Source organism: Chrysemys picta, chromosome 24 (genome assembly GCF_011386835.1).
Source record: "Chrysemys picta bellii isolate R12L10 chromosome 24, ASM1138683v2, whole genome shotgun sequence".
Classification (NCBI taxonomy): Eukaryota; Metazoa; Chordata; order Testudines; family Emydidae; genus Chrysemys; species Chrysemys picta.
In genome coordinates this window covers 9,877,808-9,890,619 of record NC_088814.1, presented here as the reverse complement: position 1 = coordinate 9,890,619, position 12,812 = coordinate 9,877,808, and the positions used below count along the sequence as shown (strand labels likewise).

General features: G+C 47.1%; 1 protein-coding gene across 6 annotated transcripts in view; it reads left to right on the top strand.

Moving 5' to 3' along the window:
- Positions 1 to 9,233, top strand: part of TLK2 (tousled like kinase 2) — a 56,254-nt gene extending 47,021 nt beyond the window's left edge. For 5 of the 6 annotated variants that reach the window (XM_042844038.2, XM_065577495.1, XM_008175218.4 and 2 more), the window contains 4 exons: positions 875 to 1,013; positions 3,064 to 3,175; positions 5,033 to 5,140; positions 6,565 to 9,233. In XM_042844038.2, coding sequence (XP_042699972.1) covers positions 875 to 1,013; positions 3,064 to 3,175; positions 5,033 to 5,140; positions 6,565 to 6,738 — 533 coding nt within the window. In that variant the 3' untranslated portion in view covers positions 6,739 to 9,233. The remainder of the gene's footprint in view (positions 1 to 874; positions 1,014 to 3,063; positions 3,176 to 5,032; positions 5,141 to 6,564) is intronic. The other variant, XM_042844043.2, reaches the window with a different exon arrangement.
- Positions 9,234 to 12,812: the final 3,579 nt, after the last annotated feature.

Here is a 12,812-nt window from a genome sequence, read left to right as displayed (position 1 = left end):
TTGGTTTTCTGTACTGGCGACAGTTCGCTGGCATTGTATGTCCTAGATCTGAGGTGGTTTCTTCTACTGATTCAGTAGATGGCGCAATTGCACCAATTTATATTTTGTTGCCCTGTTTCTGTTCTTGCTCTTCCTAAACCACTGTTTACTAGTGTTTGTTTGAACGCGCTGCAGGGCTCTCCCTAAAATTTGTTGAACTCATAGCTGATCTATAGCCGTTGTATAATTCTGCTGCTTCAAAAGTTAATAGCTTTGAAGCAAATTATACAGCTTAATCTGTTGGAAAGTTACGTGCTGCTGTTTCATTTAATCTGTAGAAATAGGTGATTCTTAAATGGAACTGGCCTTAAATGGATTGGCTATTTTCCATGGGTTTGGAAACCACTAGGGGGCACTGTGTCATAGAGGAGAGAATTTCTGGTGGCTGAGAAGCCAGGGCAAATTAGGACTTCTGGATGGAATGAGTCACAGCTGTGTATACATGCATGTCTGTCATCCATTCTCCCTTCCCTGACCTGCCCTCCCAGCTCGACCAGTCTCCCTTGTTGAGTTGGCATTGGAAAAGCCGTGGTGTAAAGCCAAAGATGGGGAGGCAGGTGGGAGGTCAGAGATCCATTTCAGGATGGGGAGCGTAGATGCAGGCACTTGGTGTGTTGTAGGAGCCAGGATTCCTCTCAGGAGGACTCCATTGAGTACTCAAACATCTTCTCCAGCCTAAAGGCTGATTTAGCTGGCTGCATTTTGCAGGTCATGGTGCCTTGGTATAGTGTCCATAATTTAATACCCCATGTACAACACTGCAGTCCTGGTGCTGCTTTTCCCTCCCCTCTTTCCATAATAAATGTCTCTAAAAAGCTGTTTTCCCTTCTTTTAGGTAACATTCTTCTAGTCAATGGTACAGCATGTGGAGAGATAAAGATCACAGATTTTGGGCTTTCCAAGATCATGGATGACGACAGCTACAACTCCGTTGATGGCATGGAGCTGACATCACAGGGGGCTGGTACTTATTGGTAAGTATTGTATGTGGCTGATACTAACTCAGGGTTCTAGAAAACTTGCAAATAACCATTAAAATCCTGATGCTCGAAACTTGGAGTTTACTTGGAATTCACTTTCCTTGTCAGTCTTTGTGTGGTGTCCATTGTACTACAGTGTAGCTCTGTAAAGCACTTTGAGATCCTTAAGGATGCTCTCAAACTAGTTGTAGTGTTTTGTTGTTTCTAGGCTGCCAGCCTTTTCATCTTCAGTGGGTTAGTAGTTCTATCTTTAGATAGCACCTCTTATTCAAAGGGCCTGACAGGACAACTATAAACTGCATGTACAACTACTGCTGAAATGCAGCCAACTCTGGGGTGGAACTTGGCAGCTGTTTAATAGCACATATTACCATGTAATTTAGGGTAGGAAGTGAAGAAGAATCCCATACCCGCTTGAAAATACAGGTAGACTTAGGAAGAATTTTCCAGTTGGAATTTAGTCACCATCCTAGTGGTAACAGACTTACCTTTATAAAAAGTGCAATAGCGCTTTCCGTGCCATGCGTGCCCAGGACTTCAGTTTCAAATTTCACATGAAAGACGAATACCTCCAGCAGTACAGTGGCCCTAGCACCACATTGTGGTATTGCATCGGTCCTGACTTGGAGGTTTGGACCTACAGTAAGAGCCGCTGAATGCAAAGACAGAAGTTGCATTTACAATGTCACTATTCACAGTGGTTAGCATAAACATTGTTCATGTCACCATCATTTTTTGCAGGCATCATCTATTACAATCTCATGTGTTCTATGGGTTTGTTCCCCTCAGCAAAGCTGAGTCTCTAACTAGGACACAGCCTCTAAGATTGCACTTTCAGAAATGTGTATTTTGGCTGGATGTTTCCATTGTGAAATTGTTATTAAAAGGTCTTGGTCAACAAATACTAGATTCCAAGTGCATGCTGAGAAAACAAAGTTTTTTCTCCCATGTGTGATTGGAGTTAAACTCTCTGCTCTGGCGAGGGGGAAGCATTCACTGCAACAGAGACTTTGCATAAAGGATGCATAATATGGTGATGATTTGGGGGTATTTATGCATTTTCTGCATCCTTGTGCTGGGAATTTATGTGGACTGAATGTGCACAAACGCATAGCTGAGGAGTTAAATCCCACCTCATGACACAGTGCCTGCCTTCCTCTTGAAACCAAAATGGCTGTGGGGTAAAGAAGCAGGTCACAAGTGAAAAAGGATTAGCTTGGTCTGTTCCTGGTCCCCAGTGGGCGCTCTTTGTGCATCAGACCGTAGGGCGTGATTGGCAGCCAGTTCTGTAGAGTTAATCCAGTGAAGAGGTGCATTGGCAAAGCTGTGTGGGGAAGCTGCCAGTCTCCCTGTCTGGGCTGTGTCTGGGGCTAGCCCGTTCTGTTCACGTGTTTCTGTAACTGTTTCAAATCACTGAGCTCTCAGGCAGTTGCAGTGGTTCAGATGGCAGCACACTATGTAGCAGGTTCAGGTGCAGCCTCAGGGTTCACTTGTCAGTGAATCAGGAATTTATTCTGAGGCCCCTTCTATACTGGGGTGTATGTTAGCTGCACTGGTGCAAACCCTGCTGCAGGTGAACCCTACTGATATACAGCAGAATTCACACTGTGTGCCTACATTAGAGGGTTGTGCTGGCATGGCTACATCAGTGTGTTTCACTGGTGCAAATTTCCCTTCTCTCGACAACTATCAGGCTGTCACTAGACTCTCTCCTGGCCAGCTACGCCAGGAGTTCATGAGGCCATGGTGTCGTCTGTAGTGGTGGAGAAAAGCCTGAGATAAAAGGGAGGGTGTTGAAATCCAAGGACTCCACTTACAAGACCTTTGTCGGTAGGGTCCCTATTGCAGGGAAGTGAAAGCCTGTGAGTGACTTGCCCAAAGTCGCACAGGAATTCTGTGGTAGAGTGGGGCACTGAAGTCCGATCTCCTGAGTCCCAGGCTAGTGCCCTAACCACTGGGCCATCCTACCTCTCCTGTTGAAACAAAGTGACTGAACAAATCTGGATGTGCTATTGATGACCCTTTCTCGCTTCCTTCCAATCAGGTATTTGCCACCTGAGTGTTTTGTGGTTGGAAAAGAACCTCCAAAGATTTCAAATAAAGTTGACGTCTGGTCAGTGGGTGTCATCTTCTACCAGTGTCTTTATGGCAGAAAGGTAAGGAAGGAAGCTAAACTGCCTCCTGCAGAACATCCCTTTCCTCTGCTTGCATATATCTGCCAAGCGTGACATCCAGTGTCTGAGGTCAAATCTTTGGGGGTTTGTCAATGTGCAGTGAGTGACACTTGGTGTGTTTCCACATATTACTCCTCATGTAGGTTGCCTGCTTAACAACTGTAGCAGTGTGGAAACACAGGGCAGAGAAACTTATGCTGTACGTTTATGATGTCTTTGGAGGGGAAGAGTTGGAAGACTGCGGGTAGAAAATGATTGTCCTAATGATAAAGAGCTTGAATGTTTTAAGGTAGCCCAGGAAAGGAGACTAACCTAACCACGAGAACACTTAGAATCATAGAATATCAGGGTTGGAAGGGACCTCAGGAGGTCATCTAGTCCAACCCTCTGCTCAAAGCAGGACCAATCCCCAACTAAATCATCCCAGCCAGGGCTTTGTCAAGCCTGACCTTAAAAACCTCTAAGGAAGGAGATTCCACCACCTCCCTAGGTAACCCATTCCAGTGCTTCACCACCCTCCCAGTGAAAAAGTTTTTCCTAATATCCAACCTAAACCTCCCCCACTGCAACTTGAGACCATTGCTTCTTGTTCTGTCATCTGGTACCACCGAGAACAGTCTAGATCCATCTTCTTTGGAATCCTCTTTCGAAAGAGCTATCAAATCCCCCCTCATTCTTCTCTTCTGCAGACTAAATAATCCCAGTTCCCTTAGCCTCTCTTCGTACGTCATGTGCTCCAGCCCCCTAATAATTTTTGTTGCCCTCCTCTGGACTCTTTCCAATTTTTCCACATCCTCCTTGTAGTGGGGGGGCCCAAAACTGGACACACTATTTGGCATTGGTGAGGCCTTATCTGGAGTAGAGGGGAATGATCACGTCCCTCAATCTGCTGGCAATGCCCCATCTTATACAGCCCAAAATGCTGTTAGTCTTCTTGGCAACAAAGGCACGCTGTTCACTTCCTGTCATTCCACCGGCTTTGAGAAGCTGTTGGTAACTAAACATCGCACATGCACAGTTTGATGGACGTGCTGCTTTTGCTCAGTGTCTTAAGTCAGTGGTTCTCAACCAGGGGAATGCCTACCCCGGAGGTACGCAGAGGACTTCCAGGAGGTTCATCAAATCCTCTAGATATTTGCCTGGTTTTACAACAGGCTACATAAAAGCACTAGCGAAGTCAGTACAAACTAAAATTTCATACAATGACTTGTTTATACTGCTCTATATACTACACACTGAAATGTAAGAACAATATTTATATTCCAATGTCTTTTATAATTATATGGTAAAAATGAGAATGTAAGCAGTTTTTCAGTAATAGTGTTCTGTGACACTTTTTTGTCTTTTTCTTTTTTGTAAGCAAGTAGATTTTAAGTGAAGTGAAACTTGGGGGTACACAAGACACATCAGACTCCTGAAAGGAGTACAGTAGTCTGCGAAGTTTGAGAGCCGCTGCCTTAAGTCACATAGTCACAATGGGCCAAGCGCAGCACTGGCAAAGCAGGAGGAACTCCTGACAGTTTTGTCGGGAGATGGCCCTCTTACACCAGGGCTGACACTGCAGATCTGTGAGAACATGGCATTCCCTCCCTTTTCTGAACTGGGTCGGGGGCACTCTGGAGACAGTCACAACTCAGCCCCTTTGCATTTAAAACACCTGCGACTGGGCAATCTTCTAAGCCAAACGGCTGGGGACCTGCAGCACCTTCACAGCACTCCTCAGCGGCTTCCCTAGAAAAGATACTGAATCCGATAACTTCCCACCACAAAACAGCAGCATGGTCATAGGCTTCAGAAGACACATTGTCAACTTTAATAATTGTCCCTCTTGTTTTGCAGCCGTTTGGCCACAACCAGTCACAACAAGACATTCTGCAGGAGAACACGATCCTTAAAGCTACTGAGGTGCAGTTCCCGCCAAAGCCAGTAGTCACACCAGAAGCAAAGGTAAAATCTCTCTGCAGCAGGTCTGTGTGTCACTGCCCGACACGCTGAATGGTCTGGGGGTTTTAAAAAACTCATTGTGGTTACTTAACACAGTAGTTAATCCATGAATCTCACAATGGTCTGAGCCTTTACTCTGAAATAAGTGCTTTCCCTGGAACCACAAGAGCCACTCAGCTCTCCACAATGAATTGAGCTTGCAGCTTGCTGTCTTTTTATAATCTCAGGTCTCACCCAGAGACACTGAGCACCCTCAGGGCATTTTCTTGGAGTGATTTGCCCAGTGTCGTTGGCCCAAATTCCCTGTATTCTCTGCACTGTGCAGCTGTTGTCTGCCTGGTAGCAGCCCTTCTGCCCCAGGGATGCCTGAATTTCATTGGTGCATAACTTGTTCAGTGGTTCAGGATCCTTTGGGATAAGAGAGGCTTACAAATGGCAGACTTGTCTGTCCTTGTTAGAGCAGACTCCTGGCCTGTGAGAGATTTGCACGTGCGCAGGATAGTGTGTGCCTTAATTGTCCATGGGGCACAGGTTGAAATTTAACAGTAGTGGTCAGTGATCGTTGATGTCACTGTCAACACATGGAATGATCTCTGGTTTGGAATGTGGCCGCAGGGAGAGGCACCCAGCAGAGAGTTTTATGCTTCCCTCATCACCACTGAGCAATGATCCTGTTTGTTTAATTCTTTAATGTGCATTCATCAAGGAGTGACTGAAACTTGGCTAATATCGAGAGGACAGAACAAGCTTGTTACACAATTAGGTCACTCCTAGCGTGTTGTACTGGGAGTTGGGAGACCTCAGTTCAAAGTGGGACTCTGGATTCTGCGTGGGGGTGCATTCTGAACTGTTCGGGTTTTGGTGGGAGGCAGGCTTGCTTCCTCCCGCTCCAGGAACCATCTTGGTGCTGTGTGCTCAGTCACCCACCCAGGAGATGGAGTTCTCACTGTAAAGCATCATTTGAGTTTAATTTAAAGTGGCCATCTACAGCTTTGTATTAACACACACTACAGCAAAACCCCTGCAGGACTCAAGTAATTATTCAAAACAGAACCCTGCATCCACAAAAGCTCTGCACCCGTCATCTTCCGGGGAACCCTCAGACCTTCTCCAGAATCCAACCAAACTGCTGCTGATGACATTGTGTTAATTCTGTCTCTGGTGCTTGCATAGCAAAACTAGTTCAATTGGCACCATCCACACTGAACTCCTGTCACCCCACATATGGTTCCTCCCTGCCCCAAAGCTAGGCACGAAGCACAATTTGGGGGACGGGGGGAGTCATCGCTGTCCATGTGGTCACTTAATAAAGAATTTCAGTTCCCAGAGTTACTAGTCTGGCACAATTCACCAAGAACTATTATAAATAAAACGCCCCCTAACTCCTTTAGTCTCCTAACATTTGTTTGCCTTTTGGGCGTTCGCAGGCATTTATCAGACGGTGCCTGGCCTACCGAAAGGAGGACCGGATAGATGTTCAGCAGCTAGCCTGTGACCCCTACTTGCTGCCTCACATCCGCAAATCTGTATCCACGAGCAGCCCAGCCGGGGCTGCAATTGCATCAACCTCTGGATCATCCAATAACAGCTCTTCAAACTGAGAGACAGAATAATAGGCCAAAAACTGCTCGCGAAACCGATACAGACTTTCAGAAACAGCTTTGGAGTAGAGGAATCCGCAAGGGTCTCAAGAAACCTGTACCAGGTGCTTTTTTTCTCTTGCTTTTTTTTCCATCCATAGAGCATGACAACATCAGTTCTCATCAAGGAAACCTTCAGCATCTTAGGCAAAGCCATGCGGATAGGAGAAGCTTGAGGTTTATTCAGTAAATGACCACAGAGGATGGCTGCTCTGAGCGAGGGGGAAAAAATATGGTTCCATGTACTGTGAACTTCTGAACACGCAGACTTGGGGAATCCATGATGCAATGTGTGCTTCAGAGGAAGAATGTGGACTTTGGAAAAAAAGACTGGGCTAATCCAGTGTTGATATTTAAACATTGTTCTTTTCTTTTCATAAAGTTTAGGTAACATCTCCTGAAAAAGCTAGAAGCACCAAGGTTCAGCTGGGGATGGTATGACTCTTTGCCCTTTGGAGGGAAAAAAAGTTGATCCTGCCTGTTCATGGCACTAGAGTTAGTGTTTTACCCCTGATTAATTTCAATTTTTTAAAGAAAAAGTAACAATTTTTTTGGAAGAAAAGTTTTCTGGTCATAAAGTGAAACCCGTATTAGCAGGTACGTGGCAATGTTAACTCCACTGACGGTGCAGCTTTCCGTTTCCTTGCCATGGCCTCTTCCTTGTGATTCCCCTTCTTTTGGGGGCGGGGAATACACAAAGGGGGCGGAGAAGAGGCCTCTGTCGATCTCTTGCCATCAGATTAGCCTGCCGTTTGGAGCCTTGTTGGGTTTTCCTGCGGCTGCTTCACCGCTCACACACTTGACGGTTGTCCCTTTTTAATTTATTTGAAGTGCTGGGCTTTTAAAATAAAGATTGGTCTGTCCACATGATGCTCTCCAATCCTGCGAGTACAGTATCTGTTGACTAGTCAAGACCGGCAGCAAATGGGAGGGGAGTTCAGAAGCAAATCTCAGTCTCTCTGACGTGACTTTTCTGGGCTCACACGGTATTGTACATTTTGTTGTTAAACTTATTAAAACCTAAAGTTGAAGACTCGTAAGCTCTCCTCACTTAGGTGATTTACTATGGAAACCGCTTTCTCCCTTGCTTACCATTTTTCTTTTAAACTCACTGATTTTTTAACTCTCTGATGTGGATGCCTCAAACAGATAAAAAACCCTGGGGAAGCATGTTCTAAAAATGAACAGGCTTCCTGATTATTTTTGTAATCCGTTTGAGGTGACCTCCACATTGGGGCAGAGGTGTCCAGCTGTGCAATGGGAGCTTGTTGTCCCCACCCTGCCCCTTTTTCCCCCAAAGGAAGACTGAAAATCAAAAAAGTACAGTGCTTGGACATGTGGCAGCCAGGTTGGAATGTTCCTAACATATGTGGCAAGAGTTTTTTTGCCAGAAATATTTAAAGATGCAGCATCCAATAAAAAGATCTGTATTGGGAGGGGGGAACTGAGCAGTGTGTTACCACAACTTGTAAAAAAATGTGTGTGGTGTAACCTTACTCATGCACAAAACTTCCCTTGTTTGTTGTGGATTGTTCTCTCTCTCTCTCTGCACAGCGCCTTCTGGATTCCTTCTCACACTATCATAGTGCATTTGTTCTCTTTGGCGTTCGGTACCTGAATGGAATTCTGGTGGTTGTCTATGTTCTCCGCAGTGTGGATTCTGCGAGAACTGCCGCTTGTTTGCCTTATTGTAAGCCATCCTCCACAAATGGCAGGGTTAGCCCATTCGGCAGCCAATGATTAGTTGGTTGAAATGTGAAGTAGCCTGTTGAAATTACACTGGTAGTCTGGGGAAATACAGAATTCTGCTGCAGCTTGAATTTTTTTTAACGATTCTTGGGCTTCAGTCTGATGCATTCATCTGCAGCTGCATTAGGGTGGTGTTGAAACTCTTGTTTTTAAATAAAACTACATCTTTAAATCCTCAGCCACAGTCTTAGCCCTTTCCATTTCTGCCGTTCTCTTAGAAACAAGCTATTTAGTAAGCAGCACTTGGACATCATGTTCAGCCTCCATCAGGGAAGTCAGATCTGACATCTCATCCTGTGTGCTGAAGTTGGTTATTTGGCCTCCATCGGTAGAGGGGAGAATTCTAAAAGGGTTCTTTGTATCCCAGTCTGGTTGTTTCTTGGACATAGAGTGTGTGCTATCTCTGTGGGTGTGATTAGTTTTGTGTCGGATGCATTTATTCCTGCTGTGACACCCGAATGGGGCAGCATTAGCCTTTTCTGGTGCTACTTGCCGTACCCAGTAAAGAACCCTGGTAGAATTCTAGCTGCCACACTTTTTGTTGTTAATATGGGTTTCACTTCAAGTAACAGGCCCTTATTGCCACATGTGTTCATTTACTTAAAAAGGAAAAAAAGTGTCTGAAGAATTTGTAACTTAAACCAGGCCGGACTGTTTTGGCTCTACCCAACAGACGAGACATGGATATTAAAATAAGTTTTAAGAAACCGAATTGCTTGACTTTTTTGATCTTGCTGTTGGTCAATGCTAGCTTGGGCTTTTTTCTGCCCTGGTCATATAGGGGTTGTACTAATATGGTCTAGGGGGTGGGGGAAGGGATTACGTTCTCAGTGCCAGTTGGGTTCCATTCACATCAGCGGGAAGTAGCCGCCCATAGTTGCCAATACCGAACTGAGGCACTTGTGAGCTTTGCTTATTTATTGGCATTCCTAGCTTACACAGCCCTGGTCCTTGGGATCTGGAACACCAGGATAAAATATCAGAGCCTGTCTTCTCCCAAACCATTTTATACCTCTAACTGCAACTGCTACATTGCTAAGCCAGTATGACAGACTGAACTCCCCCACCCCCCACCCCCCACCACCACCACCTTATGTCCATTGATGAAAATTCTCACCAAAAATGGGGTCAGCTTGAGGGACAAGGACGGTGGTGGCTTGACATGGAACAAGTGACGACCAGAGAGAACATAAGGACCCTGAAGAACTCTGCCTTTTGGATTAGTTAGTGCTGGGCTTGTCCACTTTTTTTTTTTTTTAAGACAATGGAAAACCAAAAAATACAATACCTAGGCAACTACAGACGTCTAAGCACATTTTTGGACAAGCTGCCACAGTGTCCCAACTCACCACCTCAGTTCTGCTTCATGAGGCCTTGGTGCCACCCACCCACCAGAAAGAAGCTGATTTCTTCTAATGAGAACGTGATAGAGGAGGATTCATTCACTCTGCAGTGAACCCAGCCTATATTCTGTCTCCTTCACTGGAAGTTGAAGTAGGTTTCCAATTGAGCATTGCACACGGAACGGCAGCTCCTGTTACGTAAGGTCAGTCAGTTTTATGCTGTCCCCACGTCTTCGGTTTGCTGACCCATAACTGCATTTTCAAAGCTGATTGGGCCAGAGATGCAGTTCTGGCAGTAGGACGGTATCCATATCAGATCCATTCATGTAGGACTTGTGTAGTCCATCTATCTGTACAGCAGGCTCATGCATTATGCTTAAAACCCAAAGAGGGTGTTCACTGAGTTAGGGGTCTGGGTTCTTAATTGGTTTGTCTGATAAGTTGAATAGGAACCACATGCCATGTAATGAGTCACTGCTACAGAAGGTTAAGTCCTAACCCTGCCCCTGTTTAGATTAAACTCCAGCGGTGTCTGGGTGCAAGGTGTGGTGCAAAAGAGCATATTCACACGCACTCTGGGATGCCTCACGTTTGCTGTTACTCATTATTTTTGATGGCAGCGGATCCCATTGCACTAAACACTGGACAAGCATAGGAAGGGGGTCCCTGTCCCAAAGAGCTTACTGTAGAAAGAAACAAAACCGAGGGAAGGAGAGAGGATGTGTAATCCCCATTTTAAAGGTGGGAAATGGAGGCACAGAATGAGCCCAGACTCTGCTACCGTGCTTTTCAGCTGTAGATCTCAAAGCACTGTACAGAGATCAGCATCATCCCCATTCATTAACTCCATTAGGCTCCTTGGAAAAAAATCCCAGCTGAAGTGACCTGCCCAAGGGTCTTAGTCAGTGGAAGAGGTAGGAGAATGAACCCAGCTCTCCTGCGTCCAAGCCAGTGCCTGACCCCCATCCTCCTCCTGGTATGTGTGCACGCCCGGGCCAGCAGCGTCACTACAATGCAGTGATGCCATTTTATACAAAAGGGGAACGTTTGATTTGTTCCTTGAAACCAATTTTCTGTAAGTCAAATCTGCTTCCATTCCTGCCTCCGCGGTGCCGAGAGCTCTGGTCCAGACCGGCACTTCGCGGGGCAGAGTACAGAAAGGTCAGGTTACTGCTGCAATTACGCTGAACAGGGGTGAGGGGCCAAGCAAACACCATGAGCTATTTAGCCTTTTCTTAAAAGGATAACGCCCAGAAAAGGGGTATCTTGGAAAGGAAGCAGCTAATGTTCCCACCAGGCCTGGACAGGACCAGTGTTTGGGATGGAGCTTTCTCACAACCACGTACCAAACGTGTGTCTGCAGGGGGAGAAGAAACCCATCCGTTTCAGTTAATGGTCTTGGTAAGTAACACGCAGCTCAGCGGCACGTCGAATCAGTGGAAGTGGACCTACGCTGCTCCAGCTACCTTAGCACTCACTTCCTTGATTGTTATTTCAGCCATCCTTGCTCCTTCTCCACTCCACGGTCAGTAATCTGGAAGTCTTCTCCATCTTGCTTACTGACAAACTCGTCTTCAAACCTTTCTCTTTTCCCACTCCTGGCTGTATCTGTGAGGAGTTCTTAGAGTGCTTGTTCATGTCCATTCCAATCAGGTGTGTATGCGCGCCCGGCAGCCGGAAGATTTTTCCCATAGCAGCATCAGTCAGGTCAGCGTGGGCGCCCCCTGGAGTCATGCCTTCATGGTGCTAAATATAGAGCCCTGCCGACCGGCCACACTCAGTTCCTTCTTACCACCAGTGACTGTTGGCTGGAATGTCCCATAGCTCTTGCTTAGCAAGCGCCTCTGTCCGTTTCATCTGTTTATAGTTCTTCTGTAGTTTTATAGTTAGTGTGTTGGAGGTCCCCCCCCTTCCGACTCCCAGGAGCCATGGTATGCCGCAGTCCCCGGGGTTCAAAAAGTGAGGTGTGTGCTAAGCGCATGCCAAAAAGGGACCCACACACGTATTTAAGCTACCTAGGTGAGGGTCACCGAAAGGAGTGTTGCAGAATCTTCAGTATGTTTCACCCCAGAACTTTGAAAGAGAGGGGGCAGCGGCTCAAAGTTCTGCTCATGGAGGCAGCTCTGCGCCCCCCACTCAGACCCGGGATCGGGGGATCCCTCGCCCAGCACCACCTCCTCGGTGCAGAGCGCCCTGGCGCCATCATCCTGGGACCCGGTGCTAAGAAAGGACTCTTCCCGAGATTCTCGGCACCGTCATGGCCCCTCCCAAGTCCACTCGGCAGGAAGGCTCCAGTCTCAATCGCCGGTGCCCCAAAAGAAAAAGGAGCCGGGGAGGGATCATTCTCCCCCGGCCCAGTCTAAGGAGCCAACGACTGAGATCCCCCAGTTGGGCCACAGTACCTCGTCGCCTGTAAGGGTCGCATCGGCTCCCTGCCCCACAGGGGCAGTTGAGTCTGGGCCCACCCTGCTTGCTGGAACGTAGGAATCAGCAGCTGCAGCTCCCATCGACCCCAGAGCCATTTGAGGCATCTCAGGACTTACTACGCCTCACGGTGCCGTTCTCACCTCCAATATGTCCTGCGGTACTGCCAGCGACATCTACAGCCCTGGCATGGGTGTCTTCAGTCCCGGCACTGAGGGGCACGGCACCGTCCGGGTCTTCAACAGCCCCAGGATTCACGCGACCCCTTGGGCGCTGACAGAAGGGAACGGACACCCTTTATAGGGGCTTCTTCCTCTTCCTGGCCAGATGAGGCGTTGCTGGGCACCGCTATAGCCCCAGCCCTGGAGGACAACAGGGTGTTGCAGCAGTTGCTGCAGCGAGTTGCCCAGGGCCTGGGTATTCAGGCAGGGGAGGTAGTGGAGGACGCGGATTCCACAGCTAAGCACAATTAAAGGCGCTATTTTGTGCCATCTAGGGGCTATGAGCGTCTGTATTCGC